This window comes from Staurois parvus, unplaced genomic scaffold (assembly GCF_062004578.1).
Source record: "Staurois parvus isolate SC_StPar_1 unplaced genomic scaffold, SC_StPar_1.0 ptg000154l, whole genome shotgun sequence".
Lineage (NCBI taxonomy): Eukaryota > Metazoa > Chordata > Amphibia > Anura > Ranidae > Staurois > Staurois parvus.
Genome location: NW_028317950.1, coordinates 2190031 through 2206462, shown reverse-complemented (window position 1 = coordinate 2206462; position 16432 = coordinate 2190031). Strand labels below are relative to the sequence as shown.

Below are 16432 nucleotides of genomic sequence, written 5' to 3'. Positions count from 1 at the left end.
CAGCCGAGGGGGCTAGTAGTGAGGCGGAGACCCTAATTGATGATGATGAGGCTGATCGCACTTGGCAGCCTCGTCGTCATCAGGCTATTGCTTCCGCATCATCAGGAGAAGAGGGTGGCAGCTTGGCAGCGAGCAAAACAGTTGGTGGGTTGTCTCCATCGCCACTCTCTGCCATGTGCCACTTTCAGATCTCCTCACACACTGCTGGTGTGTTGAATTTTTTGACATAGGGTGCTGGCAGATTACGGGCCTCCCATAGCTGCTGCCAGGCCCCTAATCTGCCATGGGCCCCTATAGCGCCTCCTCATGCTGCTGCCAGGTCCAGAGTGTCTCATGGGTCCCTGTACGGCCTCCCATTGCTGCTGTCTCCATTGCCACACTCTGCCATGTGCCACTTTCAGGTCTCCTCACACTGCTGGTGGGTTCCATTTTGTCATAGGGTGCTGACCGATTACAGGCCTCCCATTGCTGCTGCCAGGCCTGTAATCTGCCATGGGCCTCCGTACCGCCTGGTCACGCTGCTGCTGGGTCCACAGTGTGACATGGGTCCCTGTACCGCCTCCCATTGCTCCCACTCTGCCATGTGCCACTTTGAGGTCTCCTCACACTCCTGCTGGTTTCCATTTTGTCATAGGTTGCTGTATGGCCTCCCATTGCTGCTGCCTCCACCGCCACACTGTGGCTCCAAACACTGGTTTTGGCCCCGTGACTGGCCAAATGAGTGAAGTGTGCGGTGATTCTAAGATCGACGGCACTCATCTGCATGTCATACTGACTGACAGTATTATTTCTCTTCCCCAGCAGACTCCAAGGGCATTTAAATTAAAGGTACAGTGTTCTGCACTAATATTAAGTCTCTCTGAAGCCTAGAAACACCCTTTTTTAAGTTAAATTCACAGCGAATATATTCGACTCGAATCGAATATTGTCCACGAATTCGCCGAATCAGTCGAATCGAATTTTTGAATACTTCGCTCATCTCTAGTTCTAATCCCTTTCCACTCTGTCCAAAACTAAAAAAACTAATTTTGCCTTTAGTTAAACTATAAGCCAGGGCTTTTTTTTCAGTGGGAACTCGGGGGATGCAGTTCAAGCACCTCCAGCACTGAATGTATGTAATGGCAAGGGGTGCTAGGATGTGCTGGAGGGTCTATTGATGCTGGCTGCTGGGGGATCTTTTGTTGCGGGGGGGGGGTTCTTGATGAGAGACAGGTGTATTGTTGCTGAAGAGTCAATTATTGCTGGAAGGGGTCTACTGTTGAGAGAGGAGTTTGTTGTTGCTAGCTTCTGTGAGATCTATTGTTGCTGTCAGGGGTCTATGTTGCTCGAGTGGGTCTATTGTTGCTGGGGGGTATTTTGTTACTGAAGGTGCTTTTGTTACTGGCAGCAGGGGGTCTATTTTACTGCTTTTTATGTTATCATTAGCAAATTCCATACAAATTACTTAACACCATAAAATTATACTTGGCTCTATATTCACTAAAAGGGGTGGTACTGATAGGTCGGTAGGCGGTGGAACCCAAGGGTGATGCTTGTATGTGGGTAGGGGGTGGAGACAAGGGGTGACTTTGGAAGGGGGGAGTTCCCATTCTCTGAGAAAAAAAGCCCTGCTTTTAGCTGTCTGTGGAGGGAGCTTATTGAGGTGACCATAATGGATGGATGGACCAAGGTCTAAAAGAAAGCATGTCAATGCATAAAGCAATTCTTGATACAGAACAATTGTATTCAGACAGCCCGAGGCTGCCTGAACAGTGTTTGCATCTGATAGGAAGCAGTTACACTTTGACCAACAATTTTGTGATAGGAAGCAGTTTCACTTTGGCCAACAAATTTTCTGAAAGGAGACAGTTACAGTGTGGCCAACAATTTTCTGATAGGAAGCAGTTACACTTTGGCCAACAATTTTCTGATAGGAAGCAGTTATACCTTTGGCCAACAATTTTTTGATAGGAAACAGTTACACTTTGGCCAACAATTTTCTGTTAGGAGGCAGTTATACTCTGGCCAACAATTTTCTGATAGGAAGCAGTGACACTTTGGTCAACAATTATCTAGGCAGCTGTTTTTACACTATGTGCATGACAGCTCTTATATGAAGCTGTAGTCACCTACTAGTGCAGCAGGATGATAGAAACACTTTACTTTAGATTCCACTTCAACATTTCATAGTGTTGATAGTGTGACAATAAAAAGGCCTGATGAACACAAAGCTGATTGGAAAGAATGGGGAAGCTGTGTTGAACCGCCTTAATTTTTTCAAAATTTGCAAGCCAGCAATAAAACAATCAGATTTAGATCTTGTCTCCATGGCCAGGTAGGGAACTATTACATTTCATAAAACTGACCCCCCCCCCCCAATTAGCAGCCCAATTAGTCAAATTAAATATCCTAAGCTATATTTGCATCCAATATATATCATGTTTGGTCTTTATTAACTCATAATTTCATTCCATTCACTAATGTTCTGGTTGTTTCTGCCTTCTGGAAATATGGATATAGTTTGAATAACTGACATTAAGGAAGTTTCTGCAGAAGTATAATAAAACTCTTCAGCACTTCTACATCACATCCGTCAGCTCTTTTAATTGGGTGGTGTTTGGCTTAGGGCACCCTCTTGGAAGCCTTTCTCAACACAAAGGAACCCTTGAAATACATTTCCAATCCAAGAGACCCCTGCTAAAATTTACTATATCTATACCTCTGGATACATTAGTGTGATGGTCATTGGGAAGAATGCTCCTCACTCTGGTGGTCATTGGGAAGAACTCCCCCTTACAGATAGCTAAAAAGATCAATGGTGTCAGTGGGAACCTGACAGCCAGAAAATTCTCATTGCTCAAAGAACCCCTAGCAACCTCTGGAGAAACCTTAGAGTTCTAAGAAGCCCTGGTTGAGAAACATTGCTCTAGGGCAGCGGTCACTAAATGGTTGACCGCAGACCGAGAATGGCCCCAGCAGAGCTCCCTTGTGGCCCGCCAGAAATGACAGATCTGCTGCTGAACAGGGCGGTCATCACGACATCACGAGTGCACCCCGCCCCTTGCAGTTCACTGTCTCTCCGGCTTCTGCTCCGTGCCTATACACAAGCATCCTTCAGCAAGGATCCCGGCACAGCTCGTGTCTGCCCTCAAGGTAAGGTGTAGTCTTACAGGGGCACTCTGATGGGCACATTTAATGTTAAGGTGCACTCTGATGGACGTAACATAAATGTGCCCATCAGAGTGTCCCTTAACATTAAAGATACCCATCAGAGTGATGATGATCCACATTGGCTCACAATTGATATAATCCAAAAATATTTAGACAGAAGAAAGGTGAATAAAGCACCTGGACCGGATGGCATACACCCATGGGTCCTTAAATAATTGTACTCTGTCATTTCAAAGCCATTGTTTCTAATTTATAGGAACTCTTTAATGACTGGCATAATACCGCTGGATTGGTGTAAGGCCAATGTGGTGCCTATATTTAGAAAAATCTTTACCAAGTAATAGACCTGTTAGTTTAACTTCTATATTGCGAAGATACTAAAGAGTTTAATAAAAGACCACATAGATAAGTTCTTGCTGGAAAAAAATATTTTAAGCAACAGACAGCATGGATTCATGAAAGACAGAAGTTGTCAAACAAATCTGATTTCTTTTTATGAGGAGGTAAGCAAAACCTTGGACAGAGGGGTGGCGGTGAACGTGGTATACATGGACAGAGGGGTGGCGGTGGACCTGGTATACTTGGACAGAGGGGTGGCGGTGGACGTGGTATACTTGAACAGAAGGTTGGTGGTGGATGTGGTATACTTGGATTTAGCTAAAGCATTTGACACAGTTCGCCACACATGGTGTAAGGTAAAGTCTACAGGCTTGGAAAAATCTGTATGTAAATGGATAGAAAACTGGCTAAAAGATGGTATTCAGAGAGTAGTCGTTAATGATCCATACTCTGAATGGTCTGGGGTCATCAGTGGTGTACCCCAGGGTTCAGTGTTATTAGTGGGGTACCCCAGGGTTCAGTATTATCAGTGGTGTACCCCAAGGTTCAGTGTTGGGACCCTTACTTTTTAATATATTTATCAACTATATAGGGTCTGAGATTATAAATCCCATTTCAATCTTTGCAGATGACACCAAGCTGTACAGTGGAATAACGTCCTTACAGAATGTCTCCAACTTACAAGCTGACCTCAATGCACTGTGTAATTGGGCAACTATGTGGCGAATGAGGTTTAATGTTGATAAATGTAAGGTTATGCACTTGGGCTAAGAATATGCATGCATCATACATACTAGGGGGGGTACAACTGGGGGGTCAATGGTAGAGAAGGATCTGGGAGTTCTGGTAGATCACAAGCTTAATAATGGCATGCAATGCCAAGCTGCGGTTTCTAAAGCGAGCAAAATTCTCTCTTGTATTAAAAGAGGTATAGACTCCAGAGAGAGAGATATCATATTACCCCGGTACAAATCATTAGTAATGCCTCATCTGGAATATGCAGTTCAGTTTTGGGCACCAATTCACAAAAAGAACATTGGGGAACTGGAGAAAGTACAAAGAAGGCAGCCAAACTGATAAGAGGCACGGAGGAGCTCAGCTATGAGGAAAGATTAGAGGAACTGAATTTATTCTCTCTTGAGAAGAGGAGATTAACGGGGGATATGATCACCAAGTTTAATACATAAGGGGGGATATGATCTCCATGTATAATACATAAGGGGGGATATGATCTCCATGTATAATACATAAGGGGGATATGATCACCATGTATAATACATAAGGGGGGATATGATCTCCATGTATAATACATAAGGGGGGATATGATCTCCATGTATAATACATAAGGGGGATATGATCACCATGTATAATACATAAGGGGGGATATGATCAACATGTATAATACATAAGGGGGGATATGATCTCCATGTATAATACATAAGGGGGGATATGATCTCCATGTATAATACATAAGGGGGGATATGATCTCCATGTATAATACATAAGGGGGGATATGATCTCCATGTATAATACATAAGGGGGATATGATCTCCATGTATAATACATAAGGGGGGATATGATCTCCTTGTATAATACAAAAGGGGGGGTATGATCTCCATGTATAATACAAAAGGGGGGGTATGATCACCATGTTTAATACATAAGGGGGGATATGATCTCCATGTATAATACATAAGGGGGATATGATCACCATGTATAATACATAAGGGGGGATATGATCTCCATGTATAAATACATCAGTGGTTCATATAGTGAACTCGGTGTAGAGTTATTCACCCTGAGGTCATCACAGAGGACAAGAGGGCACTCTTTATGTCTGGAGATTAAATTTATTTTCCTCCAAACACTGAAAGGTTTCTTCACTGTGAGGGCTGTGAAAATGTGGAATAGACTCCCTCAAGAGGTGGTTCTGGCCAGTTCAGTGAATTGCTTTAACTTCCCTGGAGGTATTCCCAAGTGTAGCTCGGGGTAAAGTTTCAGCACCACAAGCAGTAACTTCGAGCTACACTCAGGAATACCCTTCTGCACTTACCTTGTCCTGCCAGCATCCGTCTTCCGGGTTCTGTTCCCTGCGACGTCGGGACGTACGGGGGACGGAACTGGCGGGAAATTTAAAAATGTCAAAAAGTGACATTTACTAAATACACTAAAATCACATAGTAGAACATTCCTGTATCAAACCATTTCACATACATTTTGTCCCGAGTGCTTTGTCCTGTGCCCTGCCTGCATTTTGTCTGTTCTTTCTGCCTGGAAACTGAGAAAAGTCCATGGCGTCCAAAAAGCGTCCCTTTAGGTCAAAAGCGGTTTTAGACCGGCTAGAGAACAGCGATAGTAAATTAGAACCACTTGCAGAATTGAGTGATAATGATTTGTGGGGAAATTCCTCATCAGATACTGAAAATGATTTTGCGACTTTGCTCAGTGATGTGCGAACTTGTCGCTATATTTCAACGTTCAGTGTTTTTGGTTTGATTTATATTATTGAATTCAATTTATTATTATTTTTTTATGATTATTTATTAAATTATAATTTTATGATTTCGTGTTTCAAATTTTAACATACCCGGGATGTTTACTGGACTCTTGTTCGGACAGATTTCAGTGAGTTATTCCTAAAAATTACAGGCCTACAATAAAAAAACTACATATTTCCATGCAAAAAAATGTACCACTTTGAGCACAGAAATACTGACATAATCAGACCGCTAGGGAGGTTTAAAAAGTCCTGGATTCTTTCTTAGATACACAGAATATAACTGGATACTAACATTTACAGGTGAAGTTGATCCAGAGAATATCTGATTGCCTCTCGGGGGATCAGGAAGGAATTTTTTTCCCCTGCAGGAGCAAATGGATCATGGACGTCCTCCAAGAACGCGCCCCCGGCGTGCCCCCGGTGGCGCGCACCTGACTATTTCCGTGATCACTTTGTACTATGGACGCAGCTGATCACATGACAAGGTAAAAGGCCAATCACAGCGGCCTTTTACCACGTGATCAGCTGTGTCTAATGACACAGCAGATCACAATGTAAATACAGTTGCCGGTTATCGGCTGCAATTTCCTCAAGCTGTCACAGCGTGAGGAAAGTACTGTCGATAACTGGCAAAAGTGAAAGGGGAGATCTGTACTAATAACCAGTGCCCTGATTATCAGTGCTGCCCAGCAGAGTCACCCATAAGTGTCCATCAGTGCTGGCCATCAGTGCCAAGCATTGCCACCCATAAGTGCCCAGCAGTGTTGCCCATCAGTGCTGCCCAGCAGTGTTGCCCATCAGTGCTGCCCAGCAGTGTTGCCCATCAGTGCTGCCCAGCAGTGTTGCCCATCAGTGCTGCCCAGCAGTGGCTCCCATCAGTGCCCAGCAGTGTCTCCCATTAGTGCCCAGCAGTGTCTCCCATTAGTGCCCAGCAGTGTCTCCCATCAGTGCCCAGCAGTGTCTCCCATCAGTGCCCAGCAGTGTCTCCCATCAGTGCCCAACAGTGTCTCCCATCAGTGCCCAGCAGTGTCTCCCGTCAGTGCCCAGCAGTGTCGCCCATCAGTGTCACCCAGCAGTCCCACCTGTCAGTGCCCCCCAGCAATGCCGCCGGTCAGTGCCATCTGTCAGTGCTGCCCATCAGTGCAACCCATCAGTGCAATAGGGGCTACCAAGGATGGCAAAGAAGGTCCCAGAACGCTGTTGATGGTAGGAGTTTCCAGGACGCCGCTATTGGAACCAGAAATGTGTCTGTGACCAGCATGAACCTCAAGCTGGATGGGCGTGATGTCACCAAGGGGAGAGGTCAGCAACCAAAGAGGAGAGAGGTGAGGCTATGCGCTCAGAGCTAGCTGTTACTTCTACAGGTCTATGGCAGTTGGATGGATCTCTGCAGGATGTGGATGACGGTGGCATACCCATTGATCATCTTACACTGATGGGCTTTTTAACCACTTCACTATTGGGAGTTTTTATAACATTTGTCGCTTATTAAACTGTGTAATACTGCACTCAGTGTGCCCGATCCGACAGGGAGGAGGAATGCTAAAAAACTTTGCATATTTGTCAACTTAAAGCTATGCTCTCAGTCTGAGATGGAAAAATAAGAAAATGAAAAACATACTTCTCTGGACAACGTGTTACCCCCAGACTCCTCCTTCAATACTGGTCACATGACTCTAAGCCTAGGCCTGGGTCTCTGCTACAGTGGGGAATCAGCCAATCGAATCGTTCCCCCTAATCCGAAATCACATAATGCCTAGAGCTTTGGTTATTTGGGCAGGTTGGAAGGGAACATGGAGTAGAATGTAGGTATAGACTTCAGCCTTTCTAACCTTCTTTGAGTAAAGGTCTACTTCAGGGCTACATTCACACCTAAGCGTCACGTTTTCAAGCATTTTTTAAGGAGTTTTTGAGAGTTTTTGGAGCAGAATTGCACATTTTTTTCAGCTTTTGTCAGGAGTTTTTTCAGCTGGTTTTTGAACTTGGTGTTTGGAGTGCTCCTGAAAAAGAGACAGACAGGCGCTGTCTGAGCAGAAACCGCATGACAAAACGCTTGAAAAAAAAAGCCTGAAAACTTTCATGTGCAGAACAAAAAAATTGTTTCCTGTCGGATCAATTGTTTAAGTTACTCATTTTGTTTAGTTGCAATCATTACAAATTTTTTTCCTTTAATTTCTTTTCATTTATTTGTTTTTGAAAGGATTCAGATTTTTCCAATGGATTCAAAGAATTCCAATCAAATTTGAAACAAAATAATGAATCTGAATTCATTGTGACGCATAGCTGGTTCTATGCTATTTGAAATTTTAATTTCGGAAGATGACTTTCTTTCTATTTTATTCCATTCTTTTCTATTCTTTTTCTTTATTTTCAATTATATTCTACTTTGCTTTACTCTATTCTATTCTGTTTTATTGTATTCTATTTTTTTTCATAGTTACTCTGGTTGAAAAAAAACAAAAGTCCATCCAGTTCAAACAATAAAAATAAAAAAAATGTTATCCTATACCCACAGTTGATCCAGAGGAAGGCAAAATAATTCAAATTTCAAACTATTTTTTATGCTATTCTTTTATATGCTATTCTATTCTATTTTACCCTATTCTTTTCTATTCTATTCCTTTCTGTTTTATTCTATTCCTTTCGAAATTCAAATTTGGAAATATACCTATTTTATTTTCTTTCTTTTCTATTCTATTCCTTTATGTTCTATTCTATTTTTCCCATTCTATTCTTTTTGAAACTCAAATTTCAAAAGACGGACATAGTCTTTCTATTTTATTCTGTACTATTCTTTTTTTTTCCTTTAGTTTCTGTTCTATTATTTTCTATTCTATTTTCCTAGTCTATTCTATTCTGTTCCTTTCAAAATTTGAATTACGGAAGACAGCTATAGTCTTTCTATTTTAGTCTTTTCTATTCGAATTTTGGCAGATGGCTATATACTTTCTATTTTATTCTATTATTTTCTATTTTTTTCTTTTCTATTCTATTTTTTTATTTTCTGTTCCATTCTATTATTTTCTATTATATTCCTTTATTTTCATTTCTACTTTATGTTCTATTCTGTTTTGTTCTATTCATTTAGAAATTCTAGTTATTAAGGAGAAGGCTATATTCTAATACAGCAATAGGCAACAATATGTTTACATTTCAATTTTGTTTTTGAATTTGATTTCGTTTTCTAAATTAATTTAAAATTTAATTTGAATTCAATTCAAGTTCGGATAATTCGTTATTTCAGACTAAATTTTGTTTCATTATTTCGGATTTGTTTAAATTTGTTACTATCGTAATGCGGAAATTTGGATATATCTGAATCTCTGAAAGGAGAAAACTTTGTCTGACTTATGATTCAGATTGAAATGTGTTTTTCAAGCACTTCCATTGGAATGTATGAGGACAAAAATGCTCAGTTCTGCCTATAAAGTAGCTCATGTACTTTTTTGAGCGACAGGAGTTTTGCTACAAGCGACAGACCGCTCAAATGTGAACAAAGGCTATTGAAAACAATAGGTTTTAGCTTGTTGTGTGCTTTTGAGCTTCAAGCTACAAAACCTTCAAGTGTGAACGGCGCCTAAGTTCTTAAAACCAGATCTAATATTTTGCTTTATCTTATTTATCTTTTTTTTTTTTTTAGCTGAAAATCAGCAGCCTCTACATTCATTCAACCATAGTATCCCGCTATGCCCATACCAAGGTGGAAACCATTATGGTCAATCCTCATGCTGAGTCGAAGGAAGCCATCTTTGATTTGGAACTGCCCAGTTCAGCATTCATTTCCAACTTCACACTGTAAGTAAATTTCAGGGTTTTTTTTAACAAATATTGTTAAATCACAATTTTACACCTCCTATTCTTACTAATGATGCTTTAACATCACCTGTTCTATTTCCCATCAACAGAATGTCTACAATAGTGCAATATGGCATTTGTTAGGTTCAGGAGTAAAAATGGTATTTTCTATATTTTCTTTGCTCAGCTACAATGTGGAATATATTAAATACTGTCTATGAATGTTTATTATTTACTACTTGCAGCCAGCAGGTGGTGTGCTCAAATAATTTACTGCTATGATGTGACTAGCCAGTGTATAGTTGTCTCTTGTTATTCAGGTCTAATCACAACACAGGGCTGCATGAGTAAAAGGGGAACACATTCCTCTCTGCCTGATATCCCATACTGAGCCAAATTGATTTTTGTTTTTAATGAAATAAAGATTTTATATAAAAAAATGAAACCAATAATACAGATGATGAATATATTTACTTTTTAAAGGGGAAATAAACTGTATTTGAGCACCACAAAGTTAACAAGCTATTTAATTCATTTTTAACAATGAAAACAAACTTCCCCCTCCATCCGTGTCTCCATGCTTTATTTTGAGAAATCACTTTGGAAAACACCCCCCTAGAATTTCTAGCTGCAGCCATCTTGAGTAGGGGCAAATTCATGTATCATTTACTTCCTGGGTGTCATTTGCCATTAGATTAGACATGCAGGCAGCTATGTGTGCTTAGCTGAGAAAGCCCCTTCGGCCTCCTCCAGATGAAAGAAAATAAAAATGTCATGAAGACTCCTGGGATGTATGACATCATTTTGGCCTAGGCCAGAAAACCAGGAAGCAACTGAAGAGATGTAAATAAAAAGTTTAATCACTTGAAGACGGCGCTATAGCAGTTTTAATGCTACAGGGTGTTCCTCCTCTGCAAATCAAAATGTGACTTTGCACTTTCGCCTCACGGGAAGCAGAAGCCGATCTGTGGGTCCCGGTGAATGGATGTGCGCTGGCACCTGCAGATCGTCGGGCAGGGAGTAACAATGTTTACATAGGCACAGCTCTGTTCTAACGGAGGTAGTGATCGATCGCGTGTTAGAGCGGAGCTGGGAACACGATCCATCACTTCCCCTTGTACCAGCACCACCTAGTGTACAGTATGCACATAGCTAGGCACACACTTAACCCTTTGATCACCCTACATGTTAACCCCTTCCCAACCAGTGTATTTAGCACTGATCACTGTATTAGTGTCCAGGGCTTCTTTCAGCGGGAATTCAGGGGAATGCAGTTCTGGCACCTCCAGCACTGAATGTATGTAATGGAAAGGGGTGCTGGGGTGTGCTGGAGGATCTATTTTCACTGGTGAGAATCTATTTTTGCATGGGGGTCTATTGTTGCTGGGGGGGTCTTACGTTGCTGGGTGGTCAGTTGTTGCTGGGAGGGATCTCCTATTAAGGGAGGAGTCTATTGATGTCAGCGGCTGGGAGATCTGTTTTTGATTCTGGGCCTATGATTGATGGGGTGGGTCTATTGTTGCTGGTGTGATATTTTTTGTGGGGGCTCCATTATTGCTGGGGGATCTATTGTTGCTGGCTGCAGGAGATCTACTGTATTTTGCTGCTTTTCTTGTTATCACTAACACATCACATACAAATTACTTAGCACCACAAAATGATGCTTGGTTCTGTATTCTCTAAAAAGGGGCGGTACTGGGAGGTGGGTAGGGGGAGTTCCTGCACCTATTCTCTGAGGAAAAAAAAGCCCTTTTAAAAATATGTTCTTCAGATTTTTTTAACATAAAAAAGTGATTTTAACATATACTTTTGCATTCCAAAAATGTAGATTTGTATTTTTAAAGTCATACAGTATATTTGAAACTTATTTTTAAAAATATTTTTCATATATTTTGTAATAAAAACACATTTCAACACGCAGTGTGTGTATGTATATGTGTGTAAAATATATATATAATATATTGAATATGACCAAAATAGTAATATTTCAAATAAATGGCAATATATTTGGTAAGAATATTTTCTAAATATATTTCAAGTATTATTTTCTTCCATATGGGGGGGGGGGGTAAATATAACATCTTCCTATCTATCTACTAATGCTAGCAGAAGATTCTACTGACTGGTGACTCCTAATCCAGCAATTTGTTTCCCTACATAGTTTCACACAGGAAAATCCTGTTTTGAGTCCATTTTAGGTTCTTATTTTACCTGAAGCTCTGATGAAAGGGGTTTTTTTCTGACCCCCGAAACGTGTTGGCTTTTTTTTTTTTTTTAGTAAACCAATCGATTAATTAGGACCATTTTATCCTTCGGTCTAACACTCCTTCCATTGGTGCATATTTTTTTTTACAGTCACATGCTGGAGGCAGGTAGATGACTTAGTTGTATTTGTTTAACTCCAGGACAGAAAACCAGGTCAAAATTGCTCAGCATTGTTTGCCCATATACATGCCTTGTTGTTCCCAAGTGAATAAGGAGAAGAATACTATTGTGGCTGCTGATTATTTTCGTAGAAGACGCTTGAAGGAGAAGTTGCCTTGCCCGTAGCCTTTGCCAACTGTGCCCCATAGTAGCACCCGCCATAATAACGCGTAATATCATGAAATATTCCAGCTATATCCTTAAGAAGGATGGAGTAAAAACCTTTAAATGGAGTAAAAACTCCCTGGATGTTTTGGTCAACATGTAGCATGCCCGTCTCTAGGTAATTAAAAGATGGAAGGCATTAACGCAGGAGGTTGCTGCCTTTTTCATACAATTCTGTTGATGTTGGCTACAGGAAAATAATTCAAAAATAACCCATGGCTTTGAAGTAAGGTTTGGAAAACAACCAAGGATACACAGAAGAGGGGGGAAGAAGTATCGCAAAGCATCCGAGCGCACACACAACTCCCTGTCACAAGGAAAGGTTTTGTCACTCAGGCCAAGTTAATCTTGGCTGGCCCCTGTCCTTCTCCAGTTTATGCTGGCCTGGCGTCTATGCGTGTCTCTCTTAAACTTCAGCTTGCCTGGAGACCTGGAAACAGAGGAGCAGCTGTTTCAGTCTCTTGGGATTTTTAAGGAGAAAAAAAAAGAAAGCAAGACTCAACATTATTTGTCCAAAGTTGAAGGTTTTTTTTTTCTTAATTTGAAGTCAGGGACATCACCAATTAGAGATGTTTGTGTCCCATCGCTAATTAATTCTGCCAACCTTTCTTGCAAAAAAATGGGGAGATCGGCTAAGTTCAGAACACGGTGTGCTAGGATGTGAATTACAACTGGGAATGAGGATTTTCCTTTTCATCTAAGGCAGTGCTTTCAAAAGACTGTGCTCAATGAAAATAAAAGCAAATAAATGATTCCTCCATAGATTATACCAGGGGTCTCCAAACATTCTAAACAAAGGGCCATTTTAGTGTCCTTCAGACTTTGGAGAGCCGGACTAAGGCCAGTGGAAGTATACAATACCACGGGAGTAAAAAAAAAAAGCACCTGTGGTCAGTATGAGGAGGAATAGGGCCCCATCATGGGCATCAGTGGGAGGAAGAGCGCCCAATCATTTGTGCCAGTGGAAGTATAAAATACGTCAGGATTAAAAAAAAGAACCTGTGGTCAGTAAGAGGAGGAATAGGGCCCCATCATTGGTATTACTGAGAGAAATAGTGACCCATAAAGGTGCATCAGTGAGAGGAAGAGTGTCCCATCATTGGTATTACTGGGAGATATAGTGCCCCATCATGGGCATCAGTGAAAGGAATAGTGCCCAACAGGGACGGACTGACCATTTGGAAACTCGGGCACTGCCCGAGGGCCCGGGGTCAGTAGGGGGCCCCATGAGATGCCCCTGGTACCTTTTTCATAGGCTTTTTTGAGTTTGGCCAAAGACACAGGGGCCCCATGATCCCCTATTGCCCGGGGGCCCCATGAGTTGTTAGCCCGCCCCTGGTGCCCAATCATTTGTGTCAGTGGAAGGAATTGTGCTCCATTGTTGTTTTCAGTAGAATGGATAGTGCCCTATCGTTGGTGTTGCTGGGAGGAATAGTGTTCAGAAGTATCTATTAGTGAGTGAATGTATGCCCCACTATTGGTGCCAGTCAATGAAATAGGGCCCCATCATTGGTGTCAGTGGGAGGAATAGTGCCCACTGATGTCAAAGGAAAGATTGGTGCTTCATCATTGGTGATGGTAGCAGGCATAATGCCTTGAATCAATTAGAGGCATAATGCCTCAAGGGCCAGATAAAGGCAAGCAAAGGGCCACAGTTTGGAGACCATTGGATTATACAACCTCTGAATATCTCATTAAGGGTAGCTCATCCACCTTTTAAAGTGGAATTATCTTTACACCAATACACATTGGCCCAGCTTGGCACAATGGAATTCCTTTTTCCTTGTATACAAACAGTAAATGCCGTGGTCTTCCAGGTATTGCGCTCATGTGACTTCCCCTCTGCACACTGAACACAGGGGATTGCTCGCTTAATACCACCATAACTCAAAGAATGCCTTGTATTTTTTTTTCAGCAAATACAAGGTGTTCTCTGATTAGATGAGGTGAAGTGGAGGGGCAGATGACATCAAGATCTACCCTTGTCCAATCAATTGAATACAGACTCAAAAAGAGGAGGCCTTCAAACTACTTTACCATCTGGAGTTTACAGTAGACAAACTATAAACCAACATCTACCCGTAACTGCTGTGTGTGGACTGCCGCGGATATTATACAAACCATTACAAAGTAAATACTCAATTTATATAATAACAATACATTCACCGGCCACTTTATTAGGTACACCTGTTCAATTGCTCAGTAATGCAAATTGCTAATCAGCCAATCATGTGGCAGCAACTCAATGCATTTAGGCATCTAGACGTGGTGAAGATTAATTTTTGAAGTTCAAACCGAACATCAGAATGGGGAAGAAAGGGGATTTAAGTGAACGTGGCATTGTTGTTGGTGCCAGACGGGCTGGTCTGAGTAATTGAAAAAAGGCTGATCTACTGGGATTTTCAGGTGTACCTAATAAAGTGGCCAGTGTGTGCAGTTCAAAATATAGAAAACACACTACTGGCAGCCATGTTCCTAAAAGGAGACAATTTATTATACGAAGATTATAACCATACTGGTATACAATTTTTACTGGGTATTGGTATACCAGTATGGTTTTAATCTTTGTATAACAAATAGTATTCTTTTGGGAATATGGCTAGTGTGTATGGGAGGCCTCAATGCACGGATACATTTTTTCCCAACTCCTGGCTCAGCTTTAAATTCTATGGGGTTGACGAGTCTTGTTTTTCCATTCAGGATATTTGTAGGGCTAATAGTCAAGCAATTGTAAAACAAAAGGCATGGAAACTCAAGCACTGCCATTAAGAACATGTGTCAATACCAACATTAAGCAAAAATAATTAAATAAAAAATAAAACAGTATCTCTCCTTACACAGAATTGCCAGCGTTCCCCAAGAGTTCCAACATATGCTTACAATATGGATGCTTTGAGCCCACCCTTTTAAAATGAAGGGGCTGACTTATGGATTTGCCTGCAAATTATTGGCTTTTGTGACGCACCTGACCTGGGGCAAAGGCTATGCACTGCATTATAGGTTGTTTCTTTTTTTTTTTTTTTTGGGGAACCTGCAAAGTTTTCGTCTAAAAGTCTGTGATCAGCAAACTTCACTAGTCCTGGGGATTTATCTGAGTATATCAAAGACTGCTGGTCTACAGAGATTTTCACGCACAAGAAACTCTAGGGTTTACAGAGAATGGTCCAAAAAAGAGAAAATATCCAGTGAGCTGCAGTTGTGTGGACAAAAATGCCTTGTTGATGTCAGAGGTCAGAGGAGAATGGGCAGACTGGTTCTAGATGATAGAAAGGCAACAGTAACCCAAATAACCACTCCTTACAACCAATGTATGCAGAATGCCATCTCTGAACACACAACATGTCCAACCTTGAAATAGATGGGCTACAGCAGCAGAAGACCACAGCAGGTGCCACTCCTGTCAGCTAAGAACAGGAAACAGAGGCTACAATTCACACAGGCTCACCAGAATTGGATAATAGAAGATTGGAAAAACGTTGCCTGGTCTGATAAGTCTCGATTTTCTTAGAGATGATCATGGTAGTGGTGAACCTGAACCCCATGCCTAGTAATACAGTATGATGTATTGAGCACCAAAAGGTAGGAAGCCATTACCAAGTGATGTCACCATGTGTTTATAGCTGCAAAAGCGTCTTGGGTTTCCTAATGATGCAATGTTTTCCTGCAGCACGGTGAATGGTAAGACACATGTAGCCGAGGTTAAGGAGAAACATCAAGCTAAGAAGATGTATGATGAAGCAAGGCGACAGGGGAAGACCACAGCCCACGTAGGAACAAGGTAGGCACCTTCATCGCATTGGAACCAGTGACATACAATCCTATCATGATTTAACTCAACTTGCCACCTTAATAGATCTTATTCTTTATTGTTTACATAATTGCATAGTTGCATAGTTAGTCTGGCTGACAAAAGACAAAAGTCCATCCAGTTCAACCATTAAAAAAAAAAAAAAAAAAAAAAAAAAAGTTATCCTACACCCACAGTTGATTCAGAGGAAGGCAAAAAAAACCCCAGCAAAGCACGATCCAATTTGCTTCCTGATCCCCGAGAGGCAATTG

At 41.4% G+C, this 16432-nt stretch overlaps 1 protein-coding gene across 1 annotated transcript in view; it reads left to right on the top strand.

Annotated features, from left to right (window-relative positions):
- ITIH6 (inter-alpha-trypsin inhibitor heavy chain family member 6) overlaps positions 1 to 16432 on the top strand; it is a 90869-nt gene that overhangs the window by 39246 nt on the left and 35191 nt on the right. Inside the window, exons 3-4 of the mRNA XM_089674907.1 lie at positions 9630 to 9784; positions 16041 to 16151. Of these exons, the coding sequence (XP_089531033.1) occupies positions 9630 to 9784; positions 16041 to 16151 (266 nt within the window). The remainder of the gene's footprint in view (positions 1 to 9629; positions 9785 to 16040; positions 16152 to 16432) is intronic.